At 49.8% G+C, this 15,251-nt stretch overlaps 2 protein-coding genes across 8 annotated transcripts in view; both read left to right on the top strand.

The window, feature by feature from the left end:
- Positions 1-1,101, top strand: part of PRPSAP1 (phosphoribosyl pyrophosphate synthetase associated protein 1) — a 29,073-nt gene extending 27,972 nt beyond the window's left edge. For both annotated transcript variants that reach the window (XM_045085859.1, XM_045085860.1), the window contains one exon: positions 341-1,101. In XM_045085859.1, coding sequence (XP_044941794.1) covers positions 341-499 — 159 coding nt within the window. In that variant the 3' untranslated portion in view covers positions 500-1,101. The remainder of the gene's footprint in view (positions 1-340) is intronic.
- Positions 1,102-3,180: 2,079 nt separating this feature from the next.
- Positions 3,181-15,251, top strand: part of QRICH2 (glutamine rich 2) — a 34,311-nt gene continuing 22,240 nt past the window's right edge. For 3 of the 6 annotated variants that reach the window (XM_045085863.1, XM_045085865.1, XM_045085864.1), the window contains exons 1-4: positions 3,182-4,348; positions 4,459-4,539; positions 5,759-5,818; positions 6,174-6,284. In XM_045085863.1, the coding sequence (XP_044941798.1) occupies positions 3,809-4,348; positions 4,459-4,539; positions 5,759-5,818; positions 6,174-6,284 (792 nt within the window). In that variant the 5' untranslated portion in view covers positions 3,182-3,808. Of the gene's footprint in view, positions 4,349-4,458; positions 4,540-5,758; positions 5,819-6,173; positions 6,285-15,251 lie in introns of all 6 variants that reach the window. The other 3 variants (XM_045085861.1, XM_045085862.1, XM_045085866.1) reach the window with 2 other exon arrangements.

Genomic DNA, 15,251 nt, shown 5'->3' on the forward strand with positions numbered 1-15,251 from the left:
TTATTTACTTGGATGTGGTTCATATTTCAGTGTAGTTTGGTGCTGTGGGAGCGCTCCTCTCACAACTTGGATTCATCCAGTTTTGCACAGTGCCAGGGCTCACCCTACTGTTTCTGCCCAAGTAGAACATGACCTTCATACTCTTATGTTTTGAACCATGTAACCTTTCTCTTGTATAAAGTCTGTTAAGTTTAGTTTGTAAAAACTGTACTCAGTGGAATAAGGTTTTGTAGTTTGGAACTTGGGCTGCGGGAACTAAAGGTGGGACAGACTTTTCTGGGTGGCCATGTTGGGGACACATCAGTAACACTGTTTTATCTTCCGTTGCTGCAATGACTAGGTAGTGGTGACGAACACGGTCCCTCACGAGGTGCAGAAGCTGCAGTGTCCCAAGATAAAGACCGTGGATATCAGTCTGATTCTCTCTGAAGCAATTCGGAGAATCCACAATGGGGAGTCCATGGCTTACCTTTTCCGAAACATCACCGTGGATGACTAGCTGTCGCCGTTGCCTTGACTGCGGAACTCCTGAGGAAAACGTGTGGAGAGCCATGCCATCAACTTACGTACACAGTGTTTCCTCTCAAGGGAGGCCTGGAAGTAGCCTGAAGTCAGATAGTCAGTCTCACCCAGTTGGGTAGGTAGGAGCCATTAAGATAGTCAAGGGGAAGACAGAGCTGATGGATAAATGGCCTTAAATGTCTGCCATCGCCATCTTGGTCCTTAAACTAAAGTTAGTTTCCTGAAAAGAATTCCCAAATTTTGTTGATACTAAAAAGGAGTTAAGGGCAGATGGTCCGAGCTCTTTAATATTGGGCTATTTCCACCGCAGGGAAACGTGTGTCAACGTTGAACTTGGTTTGGGAAGCTGAGTGCCCTGGTACTGTTTCCAGTCTAGTTGTCCTCTCCCCAGTCAGCCTCACGTACATCTTTTGTAGAAAACCCCGTTTTTCTTTGAGAAGCTGCCGTGCCTACAGCCACCGAACAACAAAGCCTTTGTGGCATTACCCCAGCAAGGAGGTCAGATTAGAGAGTAGCCCCCTATCTCTGGATCCCTGCGAGGCTCTTCAATGGCAAATAAAAGAGTTTGTTGTCTTGCAAGTCTGTTGGCTACATTGCAGAACCGCCTGCTCTCCTGCCTTCCTGGTGGCTGACTCCTGTCCAGACAGTGCAGGAGACAACAGGTACAAAATAAAGGGTAGTCCAGGTCCAGAGCTGGTCCTAAACCCCGGACAGGAGTCTCCACCATTAGGTTCCATCCCCTTCCTAAGCATCGAAATCAAATCCTGGTTGGGATAATGGATTTAGAAATCTAAATTTTTTTTTTTTTTAAGATTTTATCTATTTATTTGACAGACAGAGATCACAAGTAGGCGGGGGCGGGGGAAGCAGGCTCCCTGCTGACCATAGAGCCTGATGCGGGGCTCGATCCCAGGACCCTGAGATCACGACCTGAGCCGAAGGCAGAGGCCTTCAACCCACTGAGCCACCCAGGCACCTCAGAAATCTAAATTTAAAAAACAAACAAACAAACAAAAAAAACAGAACAAATTATACTTTTCTTGTGTGATAGATGACAGTGTGGATGGCACTTCTCAGGACTGCTCATGGTCTTCCTACGCAGCAATTAAAATTACTCTATATTGCAACACATCTGTCAGGGAGGCCTTTCAGACCTTCAGCCTGCTCTGGGCAGGACAGAATGTAATGGGAAGGACAGAGTCTGTCCGTCGGGCAATGAGCGGGAATTGGTTCTGTTCCTGAGGGAGGGCAAAGGACAATCCGCTTCTTTGTACAATTGTCTTTCTCTGCAGGGACATTTCCTTGACATTTTTATCCCTTTCCTAATGACTTGAAAAGTTCCCAAGCCACAGTCAAGACTTCAAGCACGTTAGCTTTTTCAAGCACACAAGTTGCCTTCTGTTAATAGTCCAAGTAGGGGAATTTAGAGCAAGAACTCAATTGTCAGATAGCAGCATGGTGGGGGAGGCGGAGCTGCGGACCGTTACTCAGGAGACCTGGTTCTTATTTGTAAGGCCCTGCAGATGACTAGTCCTTTCTGGGTCTCTCATCAGATCTAAAAAGGGAGGTTTGGAACTGACAACTGAGGGAGGTCCTTTTCAACCAAAATTCCATTTATACATCCAGTTAATGTTTATTTTCCTGTGTCTATAAGAACAGAGGTGTTTATTTGTACTTACTTCATAGAATATATTCCCTGGGATTAGAATTAGAATATATTCATATACACCCCTTCCGTGGGCATTTAGTGGGTCCTAATCTGTGTCTGGTATGATGCCAAGTCTCAGGGATACGCAGATGAAATCATGAGGACTCAGGGAGTCGGGGTTCTGGCCAGTGGTAGCAGGGGTAACATCCTTCTGGAAAGTCACTGAGCTTAGAATCGAGAAGCTCACGTTCCACACCCTCTAGGACAGGGGAAGCCCCATCACAAGACTTTAATTTGGTGACCCAGCCTTCTGTTTTATAGGGTGAAAACATAAGTGCACAAAACTGCCAAGAATTTGTTCTTTTGATGGTTTCAGGAAGCGTGAGGGCCCCGAATGAGTGTCAGGTGCTAGGGCTATGACGGTGAACCAAAAAATCCTCAGGTGTTAACCTTCCTGTAGGTTCTAGACTGATATTTAACTCCATTCCCAGGCAACACTGGGGATGAGGGGCATGAAAGATTTCAGTTACATTTTACCAGCTCAGACTAAAAATTTGAATTTGAGAAGTAGTTGAAATAGGAGTCCATGGTACAGACTTTTGCTCAGGCTTTCCTTAGCTTTCTTGAATGTAAACACTGACATTTTACATTTTCTGGAAAAACCTGGTGTGGGGAAGTCAGGCCCCAGTTGCTGAGAGCACCAAATTCCTCTAGTCCTGTCTCATCCTGGCTTGTGATGAGCTGAAATGTTGGCACTTGACCAGATGAGTCTGTTTCGAATTAAACTAGGCCAGGGCGGCTCAGTGAAGGTCTGTCGTGTGGTGGCTGGTTGGAGCTGCCAGGGCGGTGAGTGTTCTTTTCCAAGTTACCCTCCTTTCTGATGAAGCAAAATGAGATGGGAGCTGTCCCCCAAAAGCCAAGGTCTCAGGACTGCATCCCTTAAGACATGTGCCTCTGCCCTGAGTAAGGAATGAGCTAAGGACACACAGGGTGTCTCTTAAATCTGTCAGTTCTTAATGGCTGAGTGCATGGGAGGCCTTCCTAGGTTAAGTGAGGGCTGCAACCTAGGTGAGCCACAGGACCCCTCCCCTTCCCAAACTGCTGTGTTCCCATAGTAGTGCCTTGACACAGCCCCATAGCCCCTTTGGGAACGTTTACTTAAAGTAACAGTCAGTGGTGCCTTGGGGTATGCCCCAGGCTTCCCCAGACCTGGATAAGATAGGATCCCCTTGCAAGTTGGGAGGGAGTGTGTGACTTCGCATACGGGCCAGTCCCGCACTGCGGGGTGCCCGCTGGACGGTGCCAGAACCCTCGCGTGCGCGGGGCCCCGCACCACGGGGCAGTGACGGGGCCGTCCGTTCGGTTCCAAACGTCCGCTGGCTGCAGCCGGCGCAAGGGGAGGGTGTAGCGCGGAGAGCGGACGACTAGACAGCGGAGGGTTGGCGGCTGTCCGGACCCCGCTGGGGAGGCGGGCGCGGGTCCCCAGGAGCGGAGGGTGGGAAGCCCGGCGGCCAGGCGCTTTGCCTCCATTTTCCAGTGACTGATGCCCTGGGCAGCGCCCGGGGGCGCAGTGGGCAGTGAGGGGGACATGGCCGCCTGGCCAGCCGAGGGCGCGGACCGCTGCTGAGACGGCGCACGATGCCGCCCGCGACGGCGGCCACCACCATGGTCTCCCTTCGGGAGCTGGCGGACTTGGCCATCGGCACCCCGGAGGTGGGCGCCGTCAACTTCACGGCCCTGCACACGCTCATCGTGGCCATGCTCCGGAGCCTCAACCTGCAGGAGGTGCGCATCGACTTCCAGTCGCCGTTGCCGTCGCCGGAGACAAGCCGCCCCTTGGAGATCGCGCAGACCGCGCTCAGCGCCCCGCAGCTGGCTGCGTCCAGGGAGAAGCCGCGCGGCAGCCTGACCAAGCCACCGACGGCCACGGCGACGCTCGAGAGCCAGGTGAAGGGCCTGGGCGGGCAGGTCCAGGACCTCAGCAGGAAGCTCAAGACCGTCACGAGCCAGGTGCAGGGCATCGTGAGCCACGTGCAGCACCTTACGGCTCCCATCAGCGAGCTGGACGCCCGGGACTGGCTGGAGGAGGAGACCGCCAAGCTGGCGCCGGCCAGGGCACGAGCAGGGTCGTTGAAAACCGCGAAGGGCGAGCGGGCCATCGTCTCCCAGGTCTCCCAGGTGAGGGCAGGGCGGGGCTGGGGGGGCGGAGCCCACCACGGGCTCCCGGGCTGGAAGGGAGGCGCGGGTGGCAGGGCCGTCCTCGGAACCGCTGTGTCCCCACCTTGCAGGCCATGGAGCTGCTGCGCGACGTCGTGGAGGACGTGAAAACCCTCAAAGAAGCCCAGGAAAAGGCGCAGGAGCTCCCAGCGGTGAGGACGGCGGGGACCCCACCTCGAGGATCGCGGAGTCGCCCCTTCCCATGCAGGGCCTGTCCTCACCACTCCACTGCCCCTTCTCAGACCCCCAGGGATCAGAACCGGGTCGGGGATGTTGGGATGATGGGGAGCTGACAACTTCTGATAATATTCTTGGAGCGGATTTCCTCTAAACAAGAATAAAGAAGTGAGGTGGTGGGTGTTGAAAGAGTGGAGCCCAGGAGGGCGGGCTGGGATGGAGAGAGCTCTGCGGTCACACCAGCAGGTGCTCGGCAGCCACACCTTCACTCGGATCTTTTTCTCTCGGAGAAAGATCTAGAACTCCCCTCAGATGGACAGTAGGGGCCCAAAGTACTAGGCAGTGCTGCTATTTCAGGCTCTCCGGAAGCCGCCCAGGGTCTTAGCGCTGGAAGGAGGAGGAGGGACAGTTAGAAGAAGCCCAGGGAGAGGCTCAGGGAGGCCTCAGGGCCCCTGACCCCATTCTGCCCCTCATGCCAGGCCTGAGGCCCAAGCGGGACTCTCCGTTGCTCTGGAAAGCTTTTCTTTTTGAAATGTGGTGTTTGGGGGCTTTTAGATGGTTTTTTCAGACCAAAGCCTTGTTTCACCTTTAGATTCCTACATTCTGGAGCTTTGCAAGGGTCATCCAGAACAACTTTTTGTTGTTCTGTTGTTGTTCGGTTCAACAACAAGTTTTAGCAATTTGTTTCGGTTCCTTGGGGACGCTTTTCTCTTCAAACCACACAGCCATTCGGACGCTTTGAAGCGCCGGGTCGTTTCTGTCCTGGCGGGGCAAGTCAGCATCATTCTGCAGTGCGGGAATGTTCTGTTCGAGGGGAGGAGAAGTGAATCCCAGGACCAAAGGTTCCCACCCCTGTGCTTGCATTTGCTCTTGGCACAGTGTCCCCCAGGACCGCCACACCTCACTTGCCTGCCTCTTGTTGGCTGGAAAGAAAACGATTTAGCTGACTCAGTGGTCCTGTCTCTACCCCCAGCTCCTGTAAGATCCACACAGCTCCTTTCTTTTCTAGGAGCGCATGTGCGCGGGTGCGCATGCGTGGGCATAAGAGGGTGTGTGCACGCATGCGTATCTGTGCACGTGTGCGTGGGTGCGCGCGCGCGTGCGTGCGTGTAAGGGCGTGTGTGTGCGCATGCGTGCGTGTAGGGTCCACAGGAGGGGCTGGTTTGATCCTCCACCTCCGAACTCTTCTTCCAGACAGCCTTCCAGCGAATCGATGCTCTAGAGAAGATGGTCAGAGAACGGGATGAATTCCTGGTAATATGGGCGAGTTCTGTGATAAAGGGTCCTCAAGGGGGAGTAGGGGAGGATGTCCAGGCTCCCACCCCAGACGTCTGTGTCCCTCTGAAGTAGGATGAGGCCCTCTGCCCCTGTGGGCGCTGCCCCTGGATAGGGGGGAAATCCTTCCCATCCCAGCCCATGGTTCCCCCAGAGGTCCTCAGGGGACTGGAAACTGGCTGCCCAGGACTCACTGGTCACTTGAAGGACAGTGATGTTGCCTCGGGACTAGGGCTGTGGATTCTGTTAGCTCAGTTCTGTTCCTAAAGCTTTCTGGGATTAAACTTGGGGTGTTTGTGTGTCTGTCTGCCTGCATGTTGTCTGTCACCGTCAGGACCTCGTGGGCCGGAAGATGAGTTTGATGCCTGTTGGAGAAGAAGTCACCATGGTCACCTGGGAGGAGCTGGAGCAAGCCATTACTGACGGCTGGAGGGCCTCACTAGGGGTGAACAAATTGGTGACCTGGGCCCTGGTTTTGGGTGGGGCTTCCCTGGACCTCTCCCTCTTTGCTACTGCACAGTGTTTTCCATTATGTGGATGTTCCTGATTTCATACTTCCTATTATTTAAGGTTTTTTTTTTTTTTTTCAGTCTTAGAAAAAACCGTGCTCCCGTGTAACCTTCACATGTGCAAACATATTCGTAGGTAGGGTGCATTCTTAAGAAATGGAATGCAGGTTTGTGATTTGGCTCCTTTTGCCAACCTCTCCTCCACAGATAGGGCTCCAAGTTAGATCCAGTTAGATCCTCCCTTCAGCGTGGGAGAGAGCTTGGTTCTCGAGTCCCCACCAGCACTGTCTGTACCCAGTTTTTTCCAGTTGGATGGAAGAATGGCACCTGACTGTAGTTTTGATTTGCTTTTATAGCTTTTCAAAGTTCCTCGACAGCCTGGTCTGAAATGCCTGAGTCCCTTCATGCTTAGTGGACAAAGATGACCGACTTTGGAAATAAAATGTCTGTAGGGGCCCTGTGGCGATGACTTTGACACACAAATGTGTGCATGCGTCTGTCCGTCCCCAGGCAGTGCCCAGGATAATTAAATCATTTTTATTTATTTATTTTGTAAGATTTTATTTATGTATTCGAGAGTGAGAGGGAGGGAGAGTGAAAGAGAGCGTACAAGCAGGAGCAGGGGGAGGGGCAGGGAGAAGCCGACTCCCTGCTGAGAAAGGAGTGAGCTGCAGGGCTCAATCCCAGGTCCCTCGGGATCATGACCTGAACCAAAGGCAGATCCTTAGCCTACGGAGCCACCCAGGTGCCCCTCAAATCATTTCTCTATCCCCACCCTTTCTCCATCTGAATAAAATGGCAATTATCAAATGGCCATCGAGGCAAGGATCAGCTGCCCTTCTGGTCTTGGTATTCTCCTTCTGGCTTTGTGCCCCTCCCCTTACTCAGAAAAGTTGCCTATGTCAGTATCCACCTCAACAGGGGGAAGAGAGTGGACCTTTTGGCGCCACCAAGTGGCCATCTGGGGCATGTCAGATAGTACAGGGGTACACAAGACACCCTGTGATTGCTTTTTGAATGGGGGGGGCATCTTCAGAGGAAAGCAGCAGCAGAAGGACTTGGAAGAGGACCCTGCTAGCAAAAGGAATGGCCTAGAAAAAGTTTGCCTCTGCTTTCGCTTGTTTTTTTAAGCCAAAGCTCTTGAAACGTAGCAGTCTCCTGTTTTGAGTGAACGACACATTTTTTTCGGGTGCGAGCAGGACACTTGCCACACCTAGATACGAGCACAACAGAAGCCCCTTTACACACTCCCGCTTGTCCAGAGGTAAGAAAGTGTCTGTTTTGACAGTTGCTCATGCTTGTCAGTAGCCCCAGGAGCAAGGAAGAATAAATATAAATATTAAAAGATTTTTGAGAAGCAACAGAACACGTTCGGCCCTTGTACAGAGCATCACAAGTACAGGAGAGAACATCCCCGTCTGGAGCTGAGAAAACAACAAAAACGCTGGAGACCAGTGTTGCTTGGACTGTTGGTGGGACCCTTTAACATAAGTGACGAGATTAGGACATTGAAGGTCAGCGTTTTTCAGGTCCACGGTGTGCTCCGGGAGAGGGGCCGTGGCTCTCAGGCGCAGCCGCTCTCAGGCGCGGCCCGCATCGTGAGGGGAGGGTCGGGCTGGAAGCCAGCACGCTGAGTACAGGGGCCATGAGCCTGGAGGAGTAAATCCCATCTCTGGAATGACAGACACGAGGAGGGTGTTGTATTTCCCCCCTAGAGGAGGAAGGCTGCATTTCAGGAGCTCAGACAGAATAGCGGTGGAAGTCGCCCGTCCCAGGACGTGAGTGAACGCAAGGACATGGACCAGTGCTTTTTCCAAGCGCGTATCCCGATGGGCAGCAGGGCCTTCTCTGCAGTTTCGCCAGATCAAGCGAGGATGACCGGGATGCTTCCCCGCCTCCACCTCCTGCCTGGCCTCCTGCTGCTCCTCGTAGTACCTCTAATGGTCAGAAAGAACCAGGAAGAGCCATACCCTGTGGTCACCTGTGGTGATCAGGTCACCAAGGAAGAGCCAGCCCTGTCGTGCTAATCAAAGCTTGCTTAAGGGAGGAAGACGCTTCTTCACTTTGCTGTCTTCGAGACGAAGCCGAGTCTCCCGAGAGAGCCTTGGCCATGGGCGTAACAACAGGAGAACCTTCCGGTGACCCATTACACCAGGTCCGCAGACCTTGAGCACAGACGTTCTTGCATGGAAATAGCAAGTCTGAGCTAAAGGGCATTTTCTCTTCGAAGCTTTGTGGCCTCTACTTTATAACGTAGAAAACCAAAATTAAAGCTTCGTTTCAGGATTCCATCGAGGGCAGGTGATTCCCCCTGTTCCGTTGTGATCGCCATTTCGATATCTTGGGCTTCAGAACCCGAAAAACAGTGGAGCGAGTTAGGAAGGGGCTGCACAGGATTCACCCCGCTTCCAACTACCTGCCCCCGCCATGGCACATCCCCAGGGAAATAGAAATAAACGTTTTAGGACATCTTGGAGTCATGGAAATAGCAGGTTCCATACCTGGGGGGGGGGGGGGGGATCCTGTGAAGGCAGGAAGGACAGAACGTTCCGGCTCAGGAAGGAGTGTGGGGTCCATCGGGCGTAGAGAAGAGCTCATCGTACAACCTCACCGTTCAGATGACAACCTAACAAGGTTCGTGAGAAAGGAGGAACTTAACCGTATTTTGCCTCAAAATGAACCCATTGATCACAAAGGTACCAGTGAGAGGGAGGCAGAAGGTTCTACCAAAGAAAAGGGGGAGGCGTACGGCTGCAGAAGCAGAGACAGGAGCGACGTGTTCATGAGTCATGGATGGAATCCTGGCCACCCTTAAGAAGCTACAGGAGGCGTGGAAGCGGGTTGTGCCAAGAGCTTGCAGCATCGCCAGTGCTGCCCGTCACCTTGACCTCCGCCCAGAGCCACTGGCTCTGGAATTCTGACCTTTTGAACTGTTACCATAACAGATTCGTGTTGGTGGAAGTCGCTGAGCTGTGGGGTAATTTGTCCCGGCAGCCATCTGGAACAGCCCCCTGCTTCCTCTTGGGGCGGTTCATGGATGATTGGCTAGGCTGGGTGGTTTAGCAGAACTCCTTCCATTTTGTGCTGCTCTTGGGTCTGAGCGCTGGGTAATAACCTGGACACAATAACCGCAGCACTCGCCTCTGGAGGGTCTTTTTCAGGACTTGCTTTCAGAATCTTTGCCCGTTGTCAGTTTCCTTCCTTCCTTTTTTTGGTGGCAGTTGTTTGCAGTGATTGGTTTCAGTCCTGTAGGCCTTTCTGTGTGATAGGCGGAGCCCTAGGATGGTTGCCAGGATTCCTACCCTCTGCTGTGCACACACAGAATCCCCTCAGGTGTGGGCAGAACCTGCAGGTATGGCGTGGGGGCCGGGGAGGGGGACATCTCTCCTGTAACAAGATCGCTAATAAATTGACTTTGAGTTTAATCACAGGAGGGATCAAATGGTCCTGACCTAATCAGGTGAGCCCTCCTCGAGAAAGTGAAACCAGAGGACTGCCCCCATGGAAGGAGCCGCATGGCTGGGTTTGAGAGTGGCCTGTAGGAGCCAAGAACTCCAGCCAAGAGGAGCTGAGTTCTGGCAACAACCCTGAGCCTCAGAGAAGGCCGCAGCCTGGCCTGGATTGCAGGCTGAGGCCCTGAGAGCGAATCCAGATAAAACATGGCCAGACTCATGACCCACGGAAACTGAGATCATAACCTCGTGCGGCTGTCGACGTCTGCTTTCATGGTAACATGTTCTACAGCAGTAGAAAATGAGTCTAGGACCCTGGACTAGTGAATTTTTGGTCTGTGGTTTTGGGGCAGCATCAAGGAGTCGCAGAGCTGGGCCATCATGTCTTACCAGGGAGGCAGCTCTGGACCTCAGAGGGAAGTACTGTGCCCCCAAGCTGGGTAGGCCGGGGCTGGGTGAGGTCCAAAGAGGCTGTGAATCTCTCCTGCTTCCTGGGATCTTGTGGTTTTTTTGCGAGTAGCAAGAAATTGCTTTGCTGAGATTTTGAGGTCTTTCGGTGTCCGGGGAGTACGCACTCACCCTGGGGTGCTGGCTGCCTCCCCCTGGCCAGAGTCCCCGGCCAGCAGTTCGTATATTCATGGCTTTACAGAGCCGGGCCAACAGATGGGGAGCAAGTTGCAGGCGACATTTAAGATTAGAAGCATCGGGGGTGGGCAGGGTTGTGCCGGGCTGGCTCAGTCGGTAGAGCATACAACTCTTAGATCTTGGGGTTGTGAGTTGGAGTCCCATGTTGAGGGTAGAGATTATGTTAAAAAAAAATCAAGGGGAAAAAAAAGATTATAATCATTGGAAGCGGGTCCTGACTGAAAGAGGACGGTGATGGGAATCGCAGCACAGCCGCTGGTGAGCCGCTAAAAGAGGGTAGTGGGAAGACTGCTGGCTGCAGCTCATGGAGACACATCTCCCCCTGCGCACACACTTAAAAATTGACTTTTAAAGGAAATAGATTCTGTTTTTAGTTATAGGCTCACAACAAAACCGAGTGGAAGGAATAGGAGTGCCTAGTTGGTGGAGCAGTGACAACTGATCACAGGGTTGTAAGTTCAAGCCTCACACTGGGCATGGAGCTTGCTATAAATAGATAGAGAGATAGACAGATAATTTAAAGGGATACCTGGGTGGCTCAGTAGGTTGAGCATCTGCCTTCAGCTCAGGTCACGATCTGAGGATCCTGGGATCCAGCCCCGTGTTGGGGCTCTCTGCTCAGCAGGGAATCTGCTTCTCCCTCTGCCCCTGCCCCTGCTTGTTCTCTTTCAAATAAATAAAATCTTTAAAAAAATTAAAAATACATTTAAAGACATTGAGTTAAAGGTGTAGAGGTTTCCCTTATATCTTCGGCCCATACACACACACATAACCTTCCTCACGAACGAGGACCCCACCAGAGCAGTACATGGTTTCAGCTGGCGAACCCACGTGGACACATGATGTCATTCAAAGTCCATAGTTTTTTTTTTTTTTTAAGATGTTATTTATTTATTAGACACAGAGAGAGAGATCACAAGTAGGCAGAGAGGCAGGCAGAGAGAGGGGGGGAAGCAGGCCCCTCGCTGAGCAGAGAGCCTGATGTGGGACTTGATCCCAGGACCCTGAGATCATGACCCAAGCCCAAGGCAGAGGCTTTAACCCACTGAGCCACCCAGGCACCCGCAAAGTCCGTAGTTTTAATCAAGTTCACTCTTGGTGTTATATAATCTATGGGTTTGGACAATGGTGTAATGGCGTAAGACAGCTCCATACACAGTAATTTTGCGGTCCTAAAAGTCCTCTGTGCTCTGCTCCTTCGCTCCCCACTCCCCACTCGCAGCCCCGATCCTTTCCCTGTCTCCTACAGTTTTGCCTTCTCCAGAATGTCGTACCGTTGGAATCACACGGTATGAGGGCTTCTTTCACTTAGCACCGTGCATTTAAGTTTCCTCCATGTCTTTTCATGACGTGATACAGCTCACTTTTTAGCACTGTATAATATTCCGTGGCCTGGGCTGGACCACAGTTAGTCCATCTGTTCATCTACTTAAAGGAAATCTTGGTTGCTTCCGAGTTTGGACAGTTATGCTGTCGGCATCTGTGCACAGGTTTCGGTGTGGACGTAACGTTTTCAGCTCCTTTGGGTGAGTACCAAGGACTGTGATTGCTAGTGTATAGAAAGAGTATGTTTAGTTTTGTAAGAAAAGCGCCACTGTCTTCCACAGTGGCTGCACCATTTTGCATTCCCACCAACAATGAATGAGCAGAGTTTCTGCTGCTCAGGTCCTTGCCAGCGTCTGGTCTTATCCGTGTCCCAGACTTTGACCATACTAACAGGTGTGTAGTGGTGTCCTGTTTTAATTTGCGTGGCTTTGATGACATTCCCGGTGTTGGCAATTTGTGACTCTCCTGTCTTGTTCCTCATCGGTCTGTTTAGAGCTTTATCAGTTACATGGATGTACTCAAATACCTTGTTTTTATTGATTTTCTTTGCTGTTTTCTGTCTATTGGTTTGTGCTCTGATCTTCATCATTTCCTTTCTTCTGCTTGCTTTGGACTTAATTTGCTCTTGTTTTGCTAGTTTCCTGAAGTGCACATGGAGGCTTTTCTATTTTGGGACCAGCACTTAGTGCTATAAATATTAAATATGTCCCGAGTATTGCTCCAGCAGCGTCCCTCACGTTCTGGTATGTGGTTCAGAACATTTCCTATATCCCTTTTGGTTTCTTCTTTTGCATCCACAATCTATTCAGCAGTCTGTTATTTTGTTTGTAAATATTTGGGGATTTTCCAGGCATCTTTCTGTCACTAATTTCTAATTTAAGTCCACCGTAGTCAGAGAATATATTGTACAACTTGACTTCTTTTATTTATTTATTTTTTTTTTACTTCTTTTAAATTGATGGCTGTATATCTTATGGCCCAGCGGATGTTCTGTCTTGGTAAATGTTTTGTGTGCACTTGAGCGCAATGTGTCTCCTGCTCTTATAAGGGGAAGTATTCTATAAACGTCCATCAGGTCAAGTAGGTTCTAGTGTTGTTCCAGTTTACTGTATCCGTTAGGGTTAAGCTGTGTTTCCGTCTCCACCCCTCCCAAAAGGTGTTGAAGTCCTGCCTCCCATTATAAATGCAACCTTATTTGGAAATGGGTCTTTGCAGACGATCAAGTTTAGATGAAGTCATTAGGGTGGGCCCTGATCCCATATAAGTGAGTCTATAAAAGGGGGAGTTTGGACAGAAAGACACGTGCAGGGAGAAGACGGCCATCCATCCATAGATGGTCAGGAGAAGACAACCATAGTGAATGCCTGAGGCCACCAGAGGCCAGAACAGAGCATGGAACAGATTTTCCTTCACCACCCGAGAGAGAACCAAGCCTGTGGACACCCAGATCCCGAACTTCTGGCCTCCAAAGCCGGGAGATGGTACATTTCTGTTGTTCAAGTCACCCAGTCTGTTACCGCAGCTCCAGAAAATGAATACAGTGTCCTTGCTGATATTCTGCTTACTTGGAAATTAGTGAGAGAAAGGTATTGAAACCTCTGACTCCAGCTGAGGATTTGTCCCTATCTCCCTGTAGGTCTATCAGGCTTTGCTTCACATATTTTGAAGCCCTGCTATTAGGTGCAGAGACATTTAGGAACGTTATGCCCTCTTGATGGATTGATCTCCTTATGTTAAGAAATGACCTTAAAAAAAAAAAAAGATGTTATTTATTTGTGATGAGAAAGAGAGAGCATAAGCAGGGGGAGTGGCAGAGGGAGAGGGAGAAGCAGGCTCCCAGCTGAGCAGGGAGCCGGACGTGCAGTTAGATCCCAGGACCCTGGGATCATGAGCTGAGCAGAAGACAGATGCTTAACTGACTGACCCACCCAGATATCCCAAGAAATGACCTTTTCATCCTTAGTAATATTCTTAGCTCTGAAATCTATATTAATTAGTATAGTGATTCCAGCTTTTTTTTTTTCTTTTTCAAGTGTGAGCATGGTGTATGTTCTCCTGTTCTTTAATGTTTTACCTGTTTGTCTATATGAAGTCTTTTTCTTGTAAGTGGTATGTGGTTGGTCTTGCTTCTTTAACCATTCTGACAACTTTTGATTTTAAAAAAAGATTTTATGTATTTATTCATCCAAGAGAGTAAGAGCACAAGTCAGGGGTTGTGCAGAAGAAGAGGGAGAGGGAGAAACGGACTCCCCACTGAGCAGGGAGCCGAACATGGGGCTCGATCCCAGGACCCTGAGATGATGACCTGAGCCAAAGTCAGATGCTTAACCAGCTGAGGCACCGAGGTGCCCCTGCCAATCTCTGCTTTTTAATCAGTCTGTTTTGATCATTTACATTTAATGTGATTATTGATATAATTAGGGCTGAGCCTGTCATCCTGCTGTTAGTATTCTGTTTGTTCCATCTGCTTTTTGTTCCTTTCTCCTTCTTTTTCTACTAATTTTGTATTATTTGAGGATTTTTTGTTTTTAAACCTCCTCTGTCGGCTTATATTAGCTATAACATCTTTGTTATTTGACTGGTTGCTTTAGAGTTTATAGATTTATACCTCTTTCACGCATCCCAGTTCACCTTCAAGTGATATTCTACCCCTTCACAAATAGTATAAGGACTTTACAATAAAGTATTTCCAAGGGACTTTATTTCTGGGGCCAGCAAACTTTTTTTGTTAAGGGGCCAAGTAAATATTTTAGGTTTTGTGGGTCATGCAGTCTTTGTCACAGTTGCTCAACTCTACTGTTACTGTGTGAAAGCAACCATGAACAATACATAAATGAATGAGTTTGCCTGTGTCCTAATAAAGAGTCATTTACAGAAACAGACGATGGGCTGGGCTTGGCCCATGGGCCCTTGCTTGCTAATGCCTGCTTTATGCTATTGTTGTCCTGCATTTTACTTTTACATTTGTTATGAACCCTACAATACATTGTTCTTGTTTTGTTCAGTCAATTATCTTTCAAAGGGATTTGAGTCCAGAAAAACGGTTCCAGTGCTTGTGACCCCTTTGTGTATAGTCAGGTTTCCATCTGGTATCATTTTCTGTCTGCCTGAAGGATTTTACTTAACATTTCTTTTATGAGTCTTGCTGTTGATGAGTTTCAGCCTGTATTTTTATGTTTGAAAACATCTTTATTTTTCCTGTGCTTTGGTGTTTCATTTTGTTTTCTAGTGGCCTAACACATGGTCTGTTGTGGAAAATGTTCTGTGTGCATGCAAGAGAGTTTATTCAGATCTTGTTGGGTGGAATGTTCTACAGATGTTTGCTGGTCCAGTTGGTCTGTGGTCTTTTATTTTATCGTTGATCTTCTGCCTCTTTGTTCTATCCCTATCAAAAGTGGGATATTAAAGTCTGCAACTATTACTGTTGAACTGTCTGTTTCTCCCTTTAATTCCATCAGGTTTTCCTTATGATTGTTAGGA

Source organism: Mustela putorius, unplaced genomic scaffold (genome assembly GCF_011764305.1).
Source record: "Mustela putorius furo isolate JIRA1106 unplaced genomic scaffold, ASM1176430v1.1 tig00000873_pilon_pilon_pilon, whole genome shotgun sequence".
Classification (NCBI taxonomy): Eukaryota; Metazoa; Chordata; class Mammalia; order Carnivora; family Mustelidae; genus Mustela; species Mustela putorius.